General features: G+C 39.2%; 1 protein-coding gene across 1 annotated transcript; it reads right to left on the bottom strand.

The window, feature by feature from the left end:
• Nucleotides 1-1,310: 1,310 nt before the first annotated feature.
• On the bottom strand, nt 1,311-21,395 carry LOC121951407 (nuclear receptor ROR-beta-like). The gene is made up of 10 exons (XM_042497718.2): nt 20,943-21,395; nt 12,611-12,696; nt 12,354-12,495; nt 11,039-11,560; nt 9,304-9,425; nt 8,151-8,283; nt 7,529-7,636; nt 5,992-6,102; nt 4,671-4,783; nt 1,311-3,827 (listed from the first exon to the last, which is right to left on the bottom strand). The coding sequence occupies exons 1-10, from the start codon at nt 20,947-20,949 to the stop codon at nt 3,666-3,668; spliced, it is 1,506 nt and encodes a 501-aa protein (XP_042353652.1). The 5' UTR covers nt 20,950-21,395; the 3' UTR covers nt 1,311-3,665.
• Nucleotides 21,396-22,274: the final 879 nt, after the last annotated feature.

The raw sequence follows: 22,274 nt of genomic DNA, 5'->3' as shown, positions 1-22,274 counted from the left end.
GGACTGAGAGAAAATGCATGACACTGCTCCTTACATCATAAATAAATATATATAAAATATATATATATTTTAAAAAATATATATATATTTATATATAATATATATTTAAAAAGGAAACTATATATATATATATATATATATATATATATCTATATATATATATGTGTGTGTGTGTGTGTGTGTGTGTGTGTGTATATATATATATACATATATATATACTGTTTTACAGGACCTGGTTAGTGCACTTGGTTTGTTTTTGATTAAGTTTAAATGAGATATGTTAAAAGAGTTTTTGATGTGATAATTTAATGATAAGAATGTGGGAAAGGCATTTATGAGCTTTTGTGTCTTCCTGAGCCTTTTTTAGTCACTACTTAATATATAAACTGTTACTTTTGTTTATACAGTTTGTTTGTACTTATTCTGTTATGTATGGTTACTGAATAAAAACACTGAACTAAAGTGAACTGAAATATCACTTTTCTCTCCAGTTTATGGCTATGATAAATGCTGTTTATTGGTGATTTTAAAGGAAAACATGCCTTTCAAACCTACTGGCAGGTTTTGGGGTTCAGAGGGTACTTACAAGAAATACAAAATACAAACATTTAAAGTGGTAAGTTGCAAATGCAAAGTGCTTGAAAAATATTCTACATGCCAGAGCTGTTTTGCACCACGCCACCTACTTGACATATAATCTGGTTTATTAAATTTTAGAAAAATAGTTCCTCATCACAGTTTCCTGGAGCAAAAGCTTTGAGAGATAGTTGAATGCTTAAGAAAAAAACTTTTTTTAGACCTGTTTCCTGGGTAAACCTGAACATTAATGTGTCTCTCTGAGGTATTTTTATTGTCTTTTTTGGTCATTTGTGGTGATTTGTAGCCATTTTGTGTCTCCTGGTGGTTGTTTTTGTCTGTTTTATGGTTATTTTGTATCTTTTTGAGGTAATGCTATGTCTTTTTTGGTTGTTTTGGGTCTCTTTGTGGCCGTTTTTTCTGTATTTGTTGTTAACTTGTGTCTCTTTGTGGTTCCTTTAAATCTTTTTGTGTATTTTTTGTGTCTCTTTGTAGTCATTTTGAGTCTTTTTCTGGTTGACCTGTTTAGTAATTCATCCATGTGTGTTTCAAAACATTAGAATAGTTGTGGCCATTTCCATCTGCAGGACTATAATATCAGATCAGTGACTCATTAGACGTCTGTAGTGACTGTAGTGACTCTATAGACATCAGTCAATAATATGCAGAGACCCATCATATATGCATATCAACATGAAAGCCAAATTAAATTTCAAATAAGGCTCAATTAAACATTTTAAAAGAAAAAGAAACAATTTATTACATTCTTAAAACCACATATAATGTATCCCATTGGACAACAATATATATCGAGCTGTGTGACTCAGTTACTCTTGGACTAGTAATATACCTCTTGTACATTTTGTCATACAGGGAAAGAGAAGGGAGACAAACTATTCTTTTTTGTTTGTACCTAATCTTTCTTCAATTAAAAAAAATAGATCACTGACTTTACCAGACAAAAGTGGAGACACAAAGAAAAAAAAAAGGTGGATAAAAGACTGACAAATAAATGAAAATCACAGCAAAAAGAAACATTAAACCCTAATAATGATTTTAACTCTGACTGATTTTGTTTTTTTTTTTCTTTTTAAATTCCTATGTCTTGTAAATTTGATGTCACAATATTAGGACAAATGGGAAGGGGCTTTGACACTTTGTGAGTAACATTCACAAAAATAGAACTTACGTCCACAGTGATTATGGTTACGGGTCTCATCTTAGGTGCAAAAGGTGTGAGGAGCACAAGGCTAAAAGACGACACTGGTAATAAAGGGACGAGAGACCACAGCTAGCTCCCTGAGCGGCAGGTCCTCCTCAGACTCTGCTCAAGAACTTCACAGCAACCCGAGTAAGACATTATCATCATCATCATCATCATCATCATCATCTCAATGCAACCTTCAGAGAGCGTGTTGTTTATGTACATGGAAAATGTAAACAGCTATGGCTGACCTTGAGTGACAGATATGGAATAAGAGACAAAATTAATAGAACAGATTGACTGAAAACTATTAAGTCTTACTGGCATTGAGGCCCAACTCAAGGGGGCAGCTGGTAGCTCTGTCTGGCCTTAGTCTAGTGTCCAGTGAGGAAGAGGAAAGTATAAGTGCTTGGTGTTTGGACAAGTGTTTAGGACTAAAGGAGAGAGGAACAGCAAATGTACAAAATAATACAGTTGCTCCAACCAGCAAGGAGGGTTTATGATACATATCCTGGATCATCGTCGTTCTGGCCTTTAACCAACTGAAACATGAGTGAAAGACAGTTATACTACACCTACTGACTGACTGCTGCTGGTTATAAACAGGCGGGGAGACCCTGTGTGTCCCATTTTATCATACAGTTCATGAAGCCATCTTTTGCCTTGCTGTCTCTTGTCCTTAGTGTCCTTGTTTGTCCTCGTGTGCAGCGACAGCCTGAAAGCTCTCCGTTCATATGCAAGGCAATGTTTATGCGCCTTTGTTTGGGTACACTGTCCCTCCCCTGCTGTGTCGCATCTGCAACAAGTGTCCACCCCCGTCGCTTGCGCGGTGACGGCGCCCAACCCAGGCACCGTCAGGGCAAGGGGAGATTGTTGCCATGGAAACCTGAGAGTACTGTCAAGAGAGGAAGTAGTCCAGGCAACGAGTCCAAATATCAGCGCTCCTGAAACATCCGTCTTTTCTCTGCATCTCACTTCTACACTTCTCTCTCCCTCGCTCTCTGAACTGAACTCACACATTCTAACTCTCTCCATATATAGTCATCTATTTACATTCTTATTTAAAATATTTGTTTATAAATGTGTATATAAATTAAAGATAATTTCATCTTGTCCTGTCTCTAAGTGGCATTTACAAGGAAAGGGGTGCATGGGACTGAGGTTTCTCATTGCATTTACAAAAGCCTACAAAAAAAGGCAGCACCGAACACTGTCTAAATGTGAGTGAAACTGGTTCGTAGCCTAAGCCGTGAGTCACATCATGTCTGTGTGTTTATTTTCATCGCAGAGAAAATGACTCATGATCTTGGTCCCTAAGTGATGGTCAGTACAAGGATATTGTCTGTATGAATACGCAGGCGTACCATACTGAGATGCACTAATGTAGACAGAAATATTGACTGAGAGCTGTATTAATAGTGTCTGCATCAACTTCATTCCGATACTTTGTGGAAAACTCAGGGGTTTGTACATTCACTGTTGTTGGGTTCTGGCTTGTGCACTGGTGCTTATCGTTGAGGTACATTCATAACTGGTTGGGTGATCCATAGTGGATCCGATGTTAAAAACAAGTGTTAGAGCTTGGAGCTGTCTCATGCCTAGCGGGCTCTCATTATTAACGACACCCATCCGCTTGTTGTTAATGCTACAATATGCAGAGGACCATGAGCATGTGTGGTCTGTAGTGTAAGGTGCTTTGCCTGCTGGGAAAGTGGAGGACTACTTTGGGATCATGGGAGACGGAGTATTTTAAGTCCTGGATTGTCTCATAACTGCTGGTTGTTGAGCTTCAACATCTCTATCCTTCTCTGTCTCTCCTTTTTTTTTTTGCTTCCCTACCTCTTAATACACTCTCTCCATCTCTCTTGTTTCTCTATCTGTCTGTCTAACTGTCGGTGGAGTCCGGCAGAGACATCTCGCTGCCAAACACTTCCCGGTACAGTGGTGGGAAACTGTAGGCGGTCTCTGGGTGGACCAGACGGAAAAACTCGAGTTTGTCGATGTGGAGGTTACAGATAGACTTCATGATGGGCAGCTTGGACACCATCTGTGGGGACAGATGAAAAACAAAGCTAAGTTCAAGGTCAAGGTTACTTTATTTGTCTCCCTTAAGAGAAAACTGTCTTGGATAAAGGGAAATTACTGCGTCAAATCAGACATTTGCTTTTTCAACAAAATAACAAAGTAAAATATGTCTACAGAAATTGCTCTCAAATCCACTTAGTTGTAGCATTGTAATAAAATTGCATAACTCTATAAATTAGTAATATAATCATAATTCCACTCCAAAGTAGTGTTATAACTTATTCTCAGTCATAACAAATAAAAAATTGATTGCAATTCCACTTATCACAGCATCATAGTAAAATGAACAAAACCAAAAATTAACAAAAAACTTTGAATTCGACTTTAAGTGGTGTAGCAGCTTAATTTGAAAGTGGAAAAAATCAGTTTCTACTTATTGAAGTAGCAGCATTACAATAAAACCTGAATACCAGCTGGTGATGCCATAATGTAAAACTGACTCTATCGTCACTCTAGAAAATCAATATAATATTCTTACATACACAAAAAACTCTGAATCCGCAAAGAAAGTGGTGTATTCTCGGCACAGACACTCAGTTCAGCTCATTATCAATATGGATCCCTAAGTATTTGTATGAAGTGACCAGTTTGATGTCCTGACCATGTGCGGCCACAGAACTGCGGTCCCCGATCGATCTAATGTCTGGCATCATTTCTACAGTTTTGCCTGTACTGATGTGAAATTGATGGTCAAAGCGGACAGTACAATTGTAAAATTTCACTACAGATTGATTAGGTTGGGAGCAGACAGGTTCATATATGTGTCTTTATGTGTGTACATTTCTATGAGGGGTTGTCACTTTACCTTGTCCAGTTTCTCGTCAGAAGCACCACTCTTGTGTAGACTGTGCTGCAGAGCCAGGTAAACTTTCTCCTGCAGTTTCTGAACCTTTTGGCCTTCTGTTAGCCAGGGTCGATCTATGGGGAAGAAATTAAAAAACCCATTAACACATAATTTTGTTTCTCCTTAAGAAGATTTCATCCACATTGTCCAACAGTTTATATTCTGCATCAGCTTGACACAATATGATGTTTACAAGGTGAAATATTCAAATTTAGAACTTGGTTTCTTGTAATCAAATGCACACATATGAGAAGTCTTGCACATAATTTGTACACATTTCCTTAAAATTCAACCTGACATTTCTGATATGTTTGGAAACTTAAGGATTTCCTCTAAAATTTACTTTAAAGGCCTTTAAATTCAAACCATATTAGGCCTCCAAACATGACCTCAAGGATCCGCAGGCTGCTGCTTTTAAAGATGTTAAGTATTGTTTAAGAAAATGACCTCATGTACCAAGTACTTTCTTTGCTCTCTTGCACTGGCAATCCAGAAATGTGATAAAGAAGTCAGTGGCGAAAGTACATTTACTTAAGTACTGTGCTTATGTACAATTTTGAGGTGCTTGTACTTGACTCGAGCATTTCAGTGTTCTTACTATATACTTTTACTTATACTGTTTACCACTGCATCTCAGGGGTAAACAATGTACTTTTTACCCCACTACATTTATCTGATAGCTGTGTTACTTTTGAGGTCAAGATCTAAAACATACGATTAATTTTTAAAAAAATATTAAGCATTCTTCTAAACTACAGTGTCTTAAATTGTTAAAATTATCCCTACATTGACAACATTAAAATGCTGCTTACATAGATGCATCAATAATATTATTCAAATAATTTATATAGTGACACTCTGAGAGGGGTCATTTTGCATAAAGAGTACTTTTTTATACTTTAAGTACATTTTCCTTGAGTAAGGATCACAATATTTCTTCCACTACTGTCAGAAGTTGAAATTTAAACACACAGAGAAAAATGACCAGTTTTATAATGAAAAATCTTAACAAGTTAGCTAAATAATCTGCAAAAACACACTGAAACTCAACATGTGAGACATCAACAACAAAAAAATCTATTATGTATATATTGTGTTGAATATGTAAGCTGAAAATGGGCATCCTGCAGTTGCTACTGATTGTCAGTGTGACCTTCGTTACCAAGATTGGAACACTGAATAGACTACTATGATTTTGCAGTATAATCTTCTTGGAGCATGTTTGTGATTGTGGCCTGTGTGTATGTGTGAGCGAGAAAGCGATAAATGCAGGAATAATCACCAGGAGATAGAAGAACGGCAGCACTAAACAGAGCCATCTCTTCATCAGACAGCTGTAGACGGCAGAGTCCTTTCCCCAGGTCAAACACTGCGCTGACCAGGTCATCGCAGCCTGCAGAAACACAGGACATACATACATTATTGTCAGTCATAATAGCTGGTAGACTTTGACAGTCCTTTTAAAATGAAATAACTAAACCAGGATGACAGAGGCAAAAATGACTTATTCTGCTAGTGTTGGCCATATTGGCCCGGATGGGAAACTCTGGCTCCTCTTAGTGTAAAAATATTATAATCAAATTTGATTCAGCTCACAGAGAAAAACGGATGTTTTGACTGGCATGATATATTGTTGTTAAAGTGACACAACTTGAGGTCCTAGTGACATATTTCCTGGTGAAATTGAATATTTGAATGGTGCACTGTTTTAAGAGCGACAAAAATCAAATCCTGGACTGATGGGAGGAGGATGAGGGGGAGATGGCTGAATTAGACATCCACCACATTATCATGAAAATGAAATGAAAAAAGTTTTGCCTAATGATATCCAAACATCTATATATCTCCCTGTCTCTCTTCTTGTTGCTCTGTTAGCTGCGACAACTCATTAAGGGGGAAGACTGTTGTTTTTTTGTTTTTTTAATTGACTGATGTGGTTTGCAAGTTGCCGAAAGCCTCACTTGATTTTTTTTTCACTGTTGTAAACACCCCTGAATGGAAGAGGAATAATCAAACAACTGAAACTAATTTACAGAAAAAGATATGACAGGACTTTTATCACAAATGCACAGATTTGATTGGCCAAGTAGCATCATGTGAGATGATTTAAAAACATTCATCTGGTCACTGAGAGTCTGGGGTAGCTGAACCAGTGCTGAGAAAGCTAGAAATGCTGCAGCAGTTAAAACAGAGATGCTCTGTTTAATAATTCTCAGTCATTCTCAGTCATACTGATTGTGTAAAAATGTGGAAATTATACTGATTTTTGACAAATATTTGGCATTTAACAAGAAACAAATTACCTGTTAACACAGAGACAAAGGATTAAAACTGCGAGCGTGTATTTCATTTCACTGGGTCTTGAAATTAGTTTATCGTTCTGTTTACTGCTGTGTTTAATGGTTTTTGTTTTTTTCCATTAGGCTGCATTATTAAACAGTTCTGGTACTAAAGCAACGAGACAATGCTTCAGAAATTAGAAACCAACACTCAGCCTGAGGCTTTCAGTTACACCTTTTTTAAAGCTAGCTCTGGCTTTAAAATACTGCTGTTGATAAGATTGAAGCTGGCGATGCTGTCTTATGGAGTAATTTTAAGAACAATTGCCACAAACATGTAATTTAAAATAAAGAATCGCTTCAGTCGGTGCAGAGGAATCACTGTCGCTTTCTTTGGCATTAATAGTGATTATCACACAGTGCGTGTGAAAAAGCCTTTCTGACTTACGTAAAGAGTGCGAAACGCTAAGAGGCTTTTATGTGTCACCCTGTCAATTATCCGAATGCTTTAGCGCTTACACAACCACATCTGATCCTCACCAAGTGCTTTGAAGAAGTGAGCCGGGGCAAACTTCCCATTGAAGAAAATGGTGCTGTTGTTTACGTTGAAAGCTCGGCACATGCGTATCAGCAGGACTTCCAGACAGCCTGAAAGGGGAGCCACAGATAGAGGCAAAGACATGGAGAGATGGAGAGAGAGGAGGAAGGGGGGAGGGAGGGACAGAGAGGAGACAAGATGCTCCAACATGCACAAAACAACACAACAAAATGTAAATAATTTTGACCCGGATTGGTGCACGGCATATGTAATGACATTTTTGAACCATTAAAAAAATATCCACAAAGATTTTTTTTTAGTTCAAAAGATTTACATAGAGTATATATATATATATATATATATATATTTATGTGTTGAATAGATAAAGAAAGTAAATTAATTTTTTGTTTCCAGAATCAGGTTTTCGCCCCCGTGTTCAGACCAGGTGTGTGTAATTTAATAAAACAAATAAACAGATGGCAAAAAAAGCAAAGGCAGAGGGTTGGAGACAAAAAAAACAGGAAGAAACTAAAGTTAGCAAATTTCAGACTTTGTTTACTTTGCAAGAAATAACTCCATGAATCGAGTATATGAGACATGAGCATTTTTAGACTGAACACTGACCTGCTTTCAGCAATATAATCTGATCATTCTGGCACAGGTCCATGAAGCCAGCAATGCGTTTGGCAAACTCCACCACATACTGAATGGCGTTGGTGATGTGGTGCGCGCACTGCTGCCACATCCACTCAGCTGACTGAAGAAAGTGACACAAAAAACAAACATGACGTCTACTGACATAAATACAGAATAAAAAAACACCATAGTAATCATTCAGCAGGAAATCACATTCAGTATTTGCATTAACCAAACAGATATTACTTTTTTTGTATGACTAAAACAATGTATCAGCAAAATAAATAAAGTTAGTTTTTTAAAATATACTTATACTTGATATTGTATTTTTGCACTAATAAAATAATCTAAGCACCCTAGTTTTTAGGCTGAGCTGTTATTAATACTTTTCAGTGCTTCGAATGTATGACAAGAGCAGACTTGACACACATGAATTTCAAACCTTTAGTTGGTGACTTTTATAAAAAATAACTTTTTGTCATATTTGTTGAAACCGTGATAATATCCAGATACTAGTCCATGAGACAGGTAGTTTGTGAAAAAGGCATCATGTTCCTCTGCCTCCTCCTGACGCTTCTAACAGCCTAACCACATGACAATGAAAACAAAGCGATCCAAGTCGAGGAGTCTGTCGATCACTGCACGTGAACTGTGATCAAAGTGTCAAACTAGACAGCGCTGATCAAATATGAATAAAGATTCTGTAACTGCATCGCCTATTTCTCACCTCTAACTTTTTCAGAAACATATTTTAGGTTACTGTTTAGTTGTAAAATGAAAACGTTTGTGACCCGACCACCATGATGGAAACAGTCGAGCCAAATCGAACCACCACCCACCAGCCAGAGCAAACTTTCTGGTTTTACAGCTAAACAGTACAATAAAATACATTTCTGAAAACACTGGAGGTTAGAAATAGGCAATACAGTAACAGAATCTTGATTCATATTATATTTGATTAGCGCTGTCTGCAATCTGCCACAAAAGTTAATTTTTTCAACTTTGTCAAGGCAAATACCAAAAAACCTAAAAAAAAATCAAAGGAGTTTTGCAAACACATTGAATTTCTCATAGGAATGAATTGACTTCCAGTCGTCTGACATATGTACTGTGTGGAAAGGATAAAGTATGCATCATGTACCTTGTTTTGAAAAGCACGTGTTTCCTCAGGTGAGTATTGTACCCAGGTGAATCTCTTCATGTCGTCAGCGCTGTACTGGCACGTCTCCAAGTGTGACTTAACAATACTCTGAGTTATACGCTCTGCAAAAGATAAGAAAGAAAAGCATACACTGATGAAGTTCAGTGTTTTGTCACTCAGGTTGTTTGTGGTGGAAGCAGCAGGCTGAGTGTAACACTGGTATTATTTACATACTTACACATCAGCACGGCAGCACGACCTTGAATAACTAAATGCTTTGCACCACTCTGCTGTTATGTTTGCCAGTGATGCCCCCCGACGAGATTAAGTGCTAATGGCTCATCTTCTCATTTTATCTCCACAGCTGTTGGGATCTTTTCCAACTCCTGCACTTATAATACCCAACAGTCACAATATTTACTCACTGCTTCCTGTAAAAGTCCCCAGAGTCCTATTTAAAGCCTCATGCAGTTTGTTGTTGCCAGCAACCATAAAGATGTAAAATAAAATATAAATGTATTCTTCCCCAAGGCTTCCAGAGACACCGCTCTGAAAATGCCTTTGCTTTCGTCTATAAATACAACCGTATTTATAGCAACCTGCTGTCATCCCTTTATCTGTCTTTCCTGTTTTTTAGCTTATACTGCTTTGTGTCCTATGTTTTTAATATTGCTTGTTTCCTGCTTGTTTTTCACATTTTATCTTGCCCTTGTCTTGTCTGTTTCAATTAAATTTGCTCTCATTTCATTTAACTTCATTTCATTCATGATTCACTCTGACGTCAAAAATAAAAGCAGATAACAGTTGGAGGAAGTTTTGAGCTGCTTAAGAGCACCGAGCAAGAAAATTAGCATGAAAAACATGAGCAATAGAAGAAAATATTTAAAAAGGGGGCCTCACATATAAATGGCTCTTATTTTATCTTGTCTCAAGTATAAAGGCCACAACCTCTTTTCATTAAAAGCAGCTATATACAAGGAGTTTTTAACTGGTTAGGAAACAGTTTCAATTTAATATTGATCTTCAAGAGCTACATTAGCAAACCACCAGCAAAAAGACTGGCTATTTCTATGCAGATATTCTTAGTGTTTGCCCTGGATCAGATTCCTCCCAAACCAGATGAAATTATTAACGGCACACAGACCAGAAGAGCCTATGTTTACATTTTAACAAGCAAATAAAATAAATGAAAGAAAAGAACAAAAAAGCAAAAAGGGAAAATGATAGAGCACGGGCCAAAACATGAGTCAACCTTGGTCGATTATACAGCAGATGGAGAGAATTTGGGGACTTGAAAGGATTCAAAAGTAATTCTGAACTGAATTTGAACTCTTTTTCCTACACAGGTGTGTAATATGTCTATTCTACTTATGATCAGATTGCAAGATGCGGTTTTTTATCAATATACAAATTTACGTAGGTGCTGAGCTTTTCTCAGGTTTCAGAAGTTTAAATGCTAGTTAAGAAACCTGATGTCGATCCTGGTGTTAAAGGGTTCTTATTACACTCAAGCGCTTCAATAAAAGTACTCAGTTACATTACAGCGCTGTGGAAACATTACTGCTTTCATCCACAGGGGGTGCCAAAATCAACACAAAATGAGAGAAATTTGTAAAAAAAAAAATTGTAGTTGCTTGAAGTACATGAAGGCCCCAGCCACAATTTGAGACTTTGATGTATTTTCACTGTAAATAAAAGAATAAATTATTTGTCCGTTATCATAGTCAGTACTCACCAAGGTCTGTTATTGAGCAGTCATCAGGCAGCTGGTCCAGCAGTGTGTGTGTGTGTCCCAGCAGCAGATGAGTGTGACTATGCAGGAGCTGGATCCCATTGCCGTCTACCCCGTCCAGCATAGTCTGCTGCGGGGAATTCTGATTAGACAAGGATGAGGAGGAGGATGAGGACGATGAGTTGGAGGTGTTGCCGGTGCTGGCTCCGCCACCACCAAGCAGCTCCAGGCTGCAGTACTCGCTGGCCTCTTCAGGGGTCAGAGGCAGGTCAAACAGGTCAGGCAGTGCTGCGATGTCATCCAGGTCACTGAGGGTGGAGCTGGAGCCCCCACTGCTGTAGGACCGGCTCAGACCCTCTTCAACATCCTCACCGCCACCGCCGCAGACAATGTCTTCCTTGGGTAAAGACAGAGCAGTGGCACCCACGCCTGCGGAGCCCACACACTCCTGAGACTTCTGGTGTTTTTGCACTTCAGCGTAGAGGCTGTCACGCTGCTTCTTGGACATACGACCAAACTTGACCGCTGCAGAGATAAATTGCATTTCATTAAAGCCAGGGTTTCCATGGTCAAGTAATAGAATTTCACAATCACATATCCCAGGCCTGGAATAGTCATGGAAGACTATTCAAAGTTTTGGAAAAACCATAGAAATGTGTTGTGTGTAAAACAAAACAAGCTGGGCAAGAAAAACAAATATTTTTGCTCTTTGAAAAATCATGGAAATGTTATAAAACTGTATCCATAAAAATGTGTGGGAACCCTGTATAGTAGAAAAACAAAACACAACTCATGCTATTAACACTTAGCATGTGACTTAAATGAAAAAAATCTTTTATTCATATTTTTTACTTTAGCAAAGAGATTTCGCTGGTTTGCTGTGGTCAAACATAACCAGTTTCACATCTTTTTCCTGCAGCTGTCACCTCAATCTAATTGTAATATTTCTGGCTTAGACACTTCTGCCACCTTATCCATAAGTACTGTATGTTCCAGTCCCTATATCCAGTTTGCATGATGACAGTCCGTCACCTCTGCAGCCTCTATATACTGTATACTTTTTCAGAAGAGGGCAACAAGTGGTGAGCCCTCTCACGACAGCTGATGTGAAACATTAGCACTGTGCACTTCAAATTCTCCTGGTATCAGCTTTAAATTAAAGGAACAAACGCACTCAGAGAAACACATCTACTAAACTTCCCCTCTGTGACAGAAAGATAAATAAACCTCACCTGTGGTGAATTATGAAGTTCACTACTGAATGCCATAGTTAAAGGAAGTGTGTTTAAAAAAAACAGTGCATTCTTTGTGTGTTTACCATCTCTGCTCATGCCCAGAGCCAGACACTTCTGTAGGCGGCAGTGCTGGCAGCGGTTACGGTTAGTTCGGTCGATCAGGCAGTTCCGCTGGCGGGAACAAGAGTACATGGCATTGTTCTGCTGGCTGCGACGGAAGAATCCCTAGACGCACAAACACACACATGCAAACACTGTAAATGACACGCACATTTATTTGAGGTGAAACAGGTTGGTTGGTGATCAGGAACCTCGTTTACTCTCTGTGTTCCCTCCTCACCTTGCAGCCTTCACAGGTGATGACTCCATAATGGATTCCTGAGGACTTGTCCCCGCAGATCTTACAAGGGATGACCTCGATCTGAGCTGCAGGAGCAAAAACAACATTGACGAGAGCGGTTAGATTATCACACAGAGTGAGGGAGAGATTAGACTATCAGCAAACATCTGCTTAGCCAAGTGCAGCAGTTACATCTTTTCCTTGTTTGATGCTAGTGAGTCATACTGTGGACTGTTGCCAAAAACAGTCATATCTAAACACTCACACAGTATTAGGTGACATGATTCACTGATTCAAACATGACATACTTTCACAGAAGACCTTATTTGACCTAATTTGAACGCCAGACTTTATCCGAGATTTTGTCAATGATTTTCTGTCTAATTTTTGATTTTTTAGGCTCTCCAGTGGCATCTGTAAGGCACAAAAACTGCTCTTATCAAATTGTATAATTACTTACAGATCACTGCTGATTCCACCTATTTAAAAAGAATATTTATCAAACTTTATTTAACAAAAAAACCCAAAAACCTCAAGATTAAAAATAGTGTCCTGACCCAGACAGGCAGCATAATAAGTTACCAACTGACACCATAGAAAAAAAAATCCAAATATACATCTTTCAATACAAAAAAGAGTTACTACAAGAAAATAACTAAAAAGTCATAGTTTGCTTCTAAACCTCACTAGTTAGTTTTTATTTTATTTTTTTTAAAGATCCTCTTTACCTCCTGTCTCATCTGGTGTTACCTAATATACACTTATGGTCCAATGTGTAGGATTTAAGGGTATATAATAGCAGAAATCTTCATAATCTCCATAACTACATTTTCATTAGTTTACAGTCACCTGAAACTAAAAATGTTTTTGTTACATATAATGAGCTGTTTATATCTACATATGGAGTGAGTCCTGTTCCATGGAGTCCGCCATGTTTCAACAGTAGCCAAGAATGGACAAACCCAACACTGTCTCTCGATTGGGCCATTTGTGTTTTCACGTCAGCCATTGTAGTTCTTCTGCACGCCTGGCACACGGGAGAAGTTTCTTTGGTTGCAATCTGCAGGCTCACCACTAGATACCACTAAATCCTGCACACTGGACCTTTAATACTCTCCATTTATTTGTAGCCATTTGGGCAAATCATCAATAAACATATCAACCATTACTAATGGTATGCAAATGATCCAGCTAATACAATTAGTTTCATTTACACCCGACAAGATGGCTAATTATCCTAAATTGAATCTTCCTCTAGAGTGCTGACTGCAAGAGAACTGCTCCCCACTTAATGACAAAAAAATATGAGATCCTTTAATCTTAATTCTTGGCTGTTTCGCCATCACAATAAGCCCAACAAATTTCAGACACAATTTTTGCCTCTGTTTTGCTGATCATTAATGTTGTTCCATAATGTTTCCACTGGCTATAAACCTCGGCCAAAATTAGCTCCTTTGTATCTTCTGTAGTCCTTGAAAAGGTCGCCCATGCTTTTATCTTGTCACAGTTAAATTGCTGTAACTCTGTGTACTCCACGCTCTATGAGAAGGGCCTTCAGTTGATCTGAATGCAGCTGCAAAGCTTTTAACAATCTCTATTTCATGAGTTGTTGTGTTGCACATATCCTTGTCTCCCTTCTCTGGGAGCCCTTGAATCATATATATTTTTTTTTTTTAAGATTTTACAATCTTAAAGGGTTAAGACTCATAGATACATTTTGTTTCTGAGAACAGTCTGTTATCCTGAGGTCAGTCCCTCTGGTTAAAACATGCCTCATTAGTGGAGGCGGCCGTGTCTTTGACTGTTAACCGAATATTAGTAAAAGTAGGCCTGTAACACAACCCTTTCTCTTATCCGATGTTTTTGTAAAAACTCAGGATTAACTGAAAAGCATTCATGTTTTGTCAATACTATTAGGAACATTTTGGAATCTAAAACAGAGACAAATCCTGTATTTTGCACCAGATTGCAGTACTTGAAAATAAAAACACATCTTACATTGATGGCACCTTATCTGAAAAAAAAAACAAAACTGTTGCAATAAGCACATGCAGTTCAAGAGAAGATAACTTGAAACAGTTTGTCTGCACCCTTCATGTGGCCCCCATGAGGGAACAGAGTACACAAACAGATAGGGAGTCACATGACACTCGCACACATGACATGCACACAAAGGCCCCTTCTTTCTTGACCAAAGAAAAAAACAACAGCAGCTACATCACAAGATAGTTGTTGCTCAGCCCTTCTGCATGAAATCTTAGACTGGTGTACAAAATCTCATTTGCACCGCATGTAAATGGAAAACCACTTTTTGAGTGAGAAGGACTTGTTGCACTCTTGGGTACTGGAAAACACAACTTTCCACTTCTTTTCCTCTCTAATGACACAGTCGGCTGTCTCTACTCTAAAACTGTTGACTAAAATACTCCAACTGATCAGGGCAGCTGCAGGCATGCAATGGAAAAATATCTCCCTCCCTCCCTTCCTCTCTTTCTCTCAGGTTCCCCTCCACCCCTCCCTCATCTCTCGATTATATAACTCTCGTCTGTGAGCATTCCTCACAACACTCATTCAGCAGGCTCACTCTAGCAACACTGACACCCCGCCCTTCTGCAGACTCGCTCTTTCCTACTGGCTGAGCGGTGCTCGCAGCCTCCTTGGTATTGGCCGAGTCATCTGTCACTCGGGCGCTGTAGCCTGTCAGCCCATGTGGACATTCTGTCCTACTGACACACTTTCCCACTGCAGGGGGAGAGGGAGGAGGGAGGCGTGCACGATCCCGACGCTCCGCAGACCAGTTTTAAGGTGGAGCTGAACAATGCTCAGACTTCCTCATAAAACACCTCCCTGAAGGCTCGTAGATTATATCAGAAAACTGGCCAAGTTACATAACGACAAAATTAAGACAGCAAGGCAATGACAATAAGCCTGAAAAGTCCACATAGCAGTTCAGTTAGTACTCAGCACTGGACGACACTGATTTCCCATATGAGAATTTCTGTGTGGATTGACTTCACTTTGCTGTTTTATTAACGAGAAACCACTTTTGATGTGACTGTAACGGCTCAAACTGTACCTGGCAACAGTCCACTCAAAGCAGACAAACTCTGAACTTGAATGTCAGCTATTCGACCCGCTCCCCACACCCCAGCCTTTGACATTGAGCCTCTGCTTCAACCCGATCTATTCTTGTCCTGTGCTGAGAGCCAGAATTACACAGATGCCCAGCCGCCCACCCCTGCTGCTACAACCACACGTACATGCTTCCTCACTCCTCTTCTCTGACTCTCTGCAGAAAACCAGGCACAACCCAGAGACTGTAAAATATTTATATATCCTTTATGCTCTCTCTTTTTTAATGAGATGGTGTTGTCTGTAAACTGATAAATTAAAAATTACAACCCAGTTAAACCTCTTCAAGTGTCTAAGATTTAGGGGGCTGTATTCGCAAGAATAGAATATAATATGACAATATGCAATTATATCTATATACAGAACAGGTCCTCTCCCAGAAAGTCTGCAATGTTGTCTCTACAGAGGCCCAGAACGGGCAATTTACGTTTTTGCATCGGCCGCCATGGTTCTACACGCTTGCCACATGGGAGAGGTATCAGTCCTGCAACCTCACCTGTAGGTGCTATTAAATCCTACACACTGGAACTTAAAGTACAGAAAATGAACAGGGAAATAACGTCTTTTAGCGCTGAACCAATAGAGAGAAAAATAGAGCTGCAGCAAACTATTATTTTAGTAATTAAATACTATTATCCATTATTTTCTTGATTGGTCAAATCATTGTTTGCTTTAGAAAAAAATCATCAGAAAATACTTAAAAATTACCACAAACATTGGACAAACTGTCCAAAACTCAACACTAGTCTGTTTATTGTCATATCATACTTAAAAAAATCACCATATGGATTTACCATATAACCTTACAATATATGTGCACATTTGACAAGCTAGAACAAGTGCGTTTAGTGCTTCAAAAGCAACTTTAACAACTGCCGTTCAATTTTCTGCCTACCTACAAATTTGATCAATTGAATGGTCTTTTCATATCCACAGAAAACACTGCTGTTATGAGACAAACACTCGGTGATAATGAGCCCACTTAACAGACATGACAAACTGTCTGTCAACATTAATAGAGACACAGCACTAATGTTAAAGCAACATTTACCTTTAACCCTGAATATTACTGCTGACCTGCGCTAAAACACCGATCTAAGGCATCTGACCTTTAACTCTCAGGAGAGACTCTGCATTCCAAGAAAATCAATACCAACCCTGGTTTTTGCTAACATGATGAATGAAGGCTGCACGCAGCGCTTTACATTTCCCTCACACTAACACAACTAACCTCGTTACAAAATGCAATAAATGGTTTGAAATTAACGGCAAACAAAGAGCGTTGCTGAAACATGGCTGCTGTTTGAGCAGAAAGCAGACTACTTTATGAGGCACACCCAAGCCTTTGCACAAAATAAACTGGGAACAGACACTTGAACAGTTCAGCTGCAAACACGCTGGCCCCAGTGTGTTTTTATCAGCCAGCTAAATGTGCAACCGTGTTATCTCTGCAAAAGGATAATTCACTTTGGGGTGGGATAGAGAGAGACAGAGACAAATCACAGAATTTTTTTCCTCCAACTGTTCACTTCTTGGTGAGAAACAAGCAGCTCCTCCTGCAGGAGCCGTATGCGAAACAGTCAGTGTGTCAGTGTGTCAGGGTGTCAACGGCATGTCAATGGAAAAATAGATGAAATTTGACCCTCCACATGTTCACCACTACATACGTGCAAGCATGCACACATCACTTTTCTGTTCTATAATCTTACTCATGGGCGGATAATGAGAAAATGGGCCCCTGGGCACAGATATGAAAAGGGCCCCACCACCTCTCTTATATAACTGCAAGAAACACAGAATTTGTGGTTCTTTTGTAATGTTTTTGTATTGTATTTGCTTATTAATGAGGTAATTTTGTGTCTTTATGTAGACATTTGGGTCTTACTGAGGTAATTTTATGTCTGTTTGTGGTTGTTTTATGTCTTTTGTTGTCATCTGGGTTTCTCTGAAGTAATTTTGTGTCTTATTGAGGTTGACTGATTTTTATGTCTCTCAGGTAATTTTGTGTCTATTTTTGGTCAAAATTCTGTTGCTTTGGCATCATTTTGTGTCTCCTTGTGTATGTTTGTTGTCTCCTTGATGTTGCTTTACGCCTTTTTGTAGTTATTTTGTGTCTCTTTGCAGTTTCTGTGCATCTCTTTGTAGTCATTTAAGACTCTTCCTAAACAGTACATATAAATTTGAGACACACTTTGTAAGTACAGGCCAGGGAGCCCCCTGACAGTCTGGGCCCCTTGGCCTGTGCCCGAGAGGCCCTTTCAGGAATCCATCCATGATCTTACAACCTGTTTATTGCAAGTACAGGCTGTTTGCTTCTTAAGCAAGCCCCAAAAACGTTCAGACTGAAGCTAAATGCCCTTGAGCATCTGATTGACGCAAAGCTCAATAATAGCTGGTTAATTTCTTTCATCACAGCAAGAGAAGATGCACTCAATAGGAGGTGGGGGGCCTTGTGCTTGAGCTTTTCACATATTAGCAACGCTGAAGCACTTGTTGTGTCATGCCTCACAGTTGGGTGTAGGCTTGCAGCGTGGCACAGAGCTGGATCACAACAAATCCACTGTGGTCGCCCTTGTCACCTCTTCCTCTTTTGAAATCATGTCGAGAGTATGGGAATGTTTTCCAGATTGTTTTATTCCCGTAACACGAGGTGTTTGCAAACCCTCAAGGCCAGCTGAGATAAACCCAAAGAGGGCAGATATGTATTCTCAGATATGAAAACAAAACCATTTGTTTTCTCATCCTCTGCTTGAATCTATAAACTCATTGCACTTGACACTTTGTAGCACACAGCCCAATTCTCTGATATGCCCTAAATGGTTTCATTTCACTTTCTAAGAATGATACTATTAACATAAAACTGATGACTTCACTCACATATTCAAAATGCATACATAATCTGGCTGCTGTGCATTCAAATCAAGGGGCTCTATTTTAAAAGATACAAATACCAGCGGAGGCCAAGCTGAGGCCCACAGAGGGGGGATTAGAGCAAAGAATTCCATAGGCCTCTTCAACCAGCCGTCAGCATGTGTGTCTCATGATCTTTCACTACGTCTTTATGTAATGAATACATTCTGCAGAAGACGTGGACTCTGCTATCCAGTACAGTAAACCGCGGGAAGCGCCCAAGATCCAGACATCCAACAGCCCTCTGAGAGCCTGTCAGCATGCCAGAGGACTAATTGAGATTGCAAATGTGTGTATGCATGTTCAAACTGGGGAAAAAAATGCTGACATGCTTTTCTAACAAGGAAACAGCAGGTTGTACAACTAACCTACATTTTGAGTGCAGCGAGTGGAGAAAGGGCAGTAGTTTGTTTGCATTTGGATATCCTGCCCCCCCACCCCCTACACACACACACTTTATGGGTGAAAAAAATTCATCTCTTCCTCCCCTGCCAAAAAAAGAAGAAATAACAAATGCTTGCAGCTAATTTCCTGTCCTGCATAACAATAGCATGTCATGTCAGACAAAACTGTTACACAAGAACAGAAACATTAGTAAACATTAGGACAAGGATGATTTATCCCTCAGATGTCTTTTTGCCTATTCAATCCTTTAAACCATGGGCAATTTCTTTCAAAAACATGGGAAAAGTGCAATAAGCTAACTGGAGAGAAATGACCCAAAAACTGCAAGAAATTAGTACATTTAGAAAATTATATTTTCAAAAAGCAAGGGAAAAAAAGAAAAAGCTAGGGGAAAACAATCTATAATTATCGTAATTACTTTTTTAAGTTTACGTTTCCGAGTCTAGTTGGCCTTGTTTTTTACTTTTTATTTCTTTAACCATTATTCAGGCAATTTCTTGTAATTTTTACTAGTTTCTTGCTAATTTGCTCACTGCCGCCTTCTCCTGTCTTTGAAAGAAATCAAGCCAATTTTGCTCAGGTTCTAAAGGGTTAAATTATGATCTGTACTGATGCAAGTAAAAAATGCTGCACTAAGATGAGTTTCTTGTAATTTTTTTTGAGATATGCACACAGGAAGGTATATCTTTCTGGGATGCAAAAAGTATTTTACTATAAAAAGGACCTCAATATTCCTTTTAGATATATTTGGTGTCTATTTTTAGTATTTCTATATAAGGGCATTTCAATTAAAACATATTACAGATAAAAAACAACCAGATCGCTGAACATAAACAACATTCCTTGTTAATGAAAATGATCTGCTGTCCTCTGCCCAAGTTCATACTCAGCCTGTCATTGAGCGTCAGTGCGCGCCTGTAACCGCACATGGCGCTGCACGCCCGGCGGCTCGGCGCTTCCCAGAGCCTCTCCCCCTCCCTCCGCTGCGTATGCTGTATAATGTTGGGTGACATAACTAGGTCAGTGGAACAGCCAGATCCCTCTCCCTCTGTGCACTCACGCAGTCGGCCATGCTGGCACAGCCATCATATCACAACATCACACAACTACTCTAACACTGCTCAGAATTATCTTGTAAACCCAGAAATGCGAAAGCAAAGTTTGTAAGCATCTTCAGCAATGTTTTGTTAATATATATATATATATATATATATGTATATATATACACACAAAATATCACACGATTAGAAGGTTGTGTGCCAACAAATGCCAGAAAATAGCTTCTTTAATGCAATTGCGCTCAAAATGTTCACAATTTAGGTTTTAAATTCACCTGATCATAAACCTGATAAACTCGTATAACACATCTCGATTACATAATTGCAGTTTTGGTTAACAACAACCTCCTCTCATGCCCCTCCCTCTCCTTATTGCATAACTCTAACATGGATCCCTTAAAATTTACAGAACTCCCAGGTGAGACGTGATTCACATTTCACAAAAGCAGACACATTTGACAACGCTATGAATCATAAAGCAAAAATTACGCATGTGAGCAATTAAAGTCTCAGACTGATTTCACCATAAAGAGAGCACACCAGAAATGATTTAAGAAAAAAAAATATCTGTTTAAGTGAATTATCATACTTGAACAGTGTGCCTCCAGCTGTTAACACTGCATGCTGAACTTCAGCGTGGAGCATGCAGCCTCGGGCTCCGTGCAGCTCTAATCCAGTCATGAGGGATTAATGCGCACTGGGAGAAAAACAGGCGCACTCAAGACCCCGTGTGCACACATGTGGCCGTAGAAGTCCTGTACCAAACCACACTGCCATCAAGTTTAACTATACATGCACAGATTTATGTCATATTAAAAACAACTTACCTCTCATTTTGATGTTTTCTTTCTCTTAGTTACACGATATAAAAAAAACTCGGCTACATGTGGTTAATGTAGTTGACAGGATAGAGGAGAAATAACCGCTGGAGCCAGAGTGAGCTGGCGCTGTAAATATTAACTTCGTCCCGGCTGCAGAAAGCTCTCGTAAAGCACGGCCAAAAACAGAGAAAAAAAAACAACTACCCGAAACTCCTCTCGTCTATCGCTCGGTCAAGTCCGAGCGAAATAAAAGAGTGAATAAAGTCGCTTTGGATCGCATCGTAACCGTCTCGGCGCACTGGCGAATAGATTTGGCTCAACTTTTTTGACAGAATAGTCCCACGGTGAACGACCGGTGATCGGACCCCCCCTCTGTGCTCTGCTTTCCTCTCAGTCTACCCTGCTAACCTACTTTCTCCAAGCGTGGACTCTCCCATGATCTCACTGCCGACAGCTCCTCTCGCAGCTCTCGCGGGAGCGCGCAGTCGGGAGCGAGTTTAAGGTGGCTGGGCGAACGACTGATTATTGCTCATTGTAGTGAGAAATAAATATGAGCCCTTACAGGAAATAATAGGAATGAGTTCTGCTTTAAAACAGTAATTGGTGAGTGCTGTTCACCCTCTTCATATAATTTACACCACTCACTAACAGTGCAGAATGAAGCCTGGAAACCGAGTAGATTTACAGGTATTAGGTTAAAAAAAAAAAGCCAGCAAGAAGCTATAAAAACATGCTCTTGGTTTATCACAGAGCTGAAACCTTGTTCACCAAGTATGTACTTTATTTGCATTAATTGTGTTGACCTGGATAACTGTATATAAACATTTGGTAAACATGAAAGCCTAAAGATTGACTTAAGGCAGAAGTTTTACATAAATACAGTCGAGTATCAGAAATGCCCCAAATTCCCTGCTTCCTGCTTTAAAATGTTGTTTTTTTGTCACCTCACATGATTGTAAAAAGTTTTCTTTGCATTTGGACAGTTTGTCATAGAAATGAGACATAAATATGCAGTATGGCCTTATGATCAGCCATTGTTATTGTCTTTTGATATTATATAAACCATATGATTAATTTAAAAAAAAAAATTTAAAGGGGGTGAGTGGGGTTAGTTTAAACCATGGGCATAAGTTTGGTTTTGGAGAAGTGGGGTGAACACCATAACACAGATGGTGTGGTGGTGCCTCATGGGCCCCCAGGTGCACCTGGCTTTGAAGCCAATTTATGTAGTGGCCAAAAAGTGGAATTACAACTCCTGGTTTGTCGCTTGATGCCATTGGGCCCAAAAAGAAATTTCTTCCATTGGCTTTAGACATCAGTAAATCAGGTAATAATGTT

This window comes from Plectropomus leopardus, chromosome 12 (genome assembly GCF_026936395.1).
Source record: "Plectropomus leopardus strain MGB_pleo_1.0 chromosome 12, ASM2693639v1, whole genome shotgun sequence".
Classification (NCBI taxonomy): Eukaryota; Metazoa; Chordata; class Actinopteri; order Perciformes; family Serranidae; genus Plectropomus; species Plectropomus leopardus.
Note: the sequence above shows the minus strand (reverse complement) of the source record. Positions and strands in the feature narration are given on the sequence as shown.

Bases quoted from the DNA above. Each gene is read 5' to 3' on its own strand.
- LOC121951407 (XM_042497718.2), bottom strand. The intron at 6,103-7,528 runs GTGAGGATCAGA...GTGTTTCTGCAG, and splicing joins TCACTTCTTCAAAGCACTTG to GCTGCGATGACCTGGTCAGC. The intron at 4,784-5,991 runs GTGATTATTCCT...TCTTCCCCATAG, and splicing joins TGCCGTTCTTCTATCTCCTG to ATCGACCCTGGCTAACAGAA.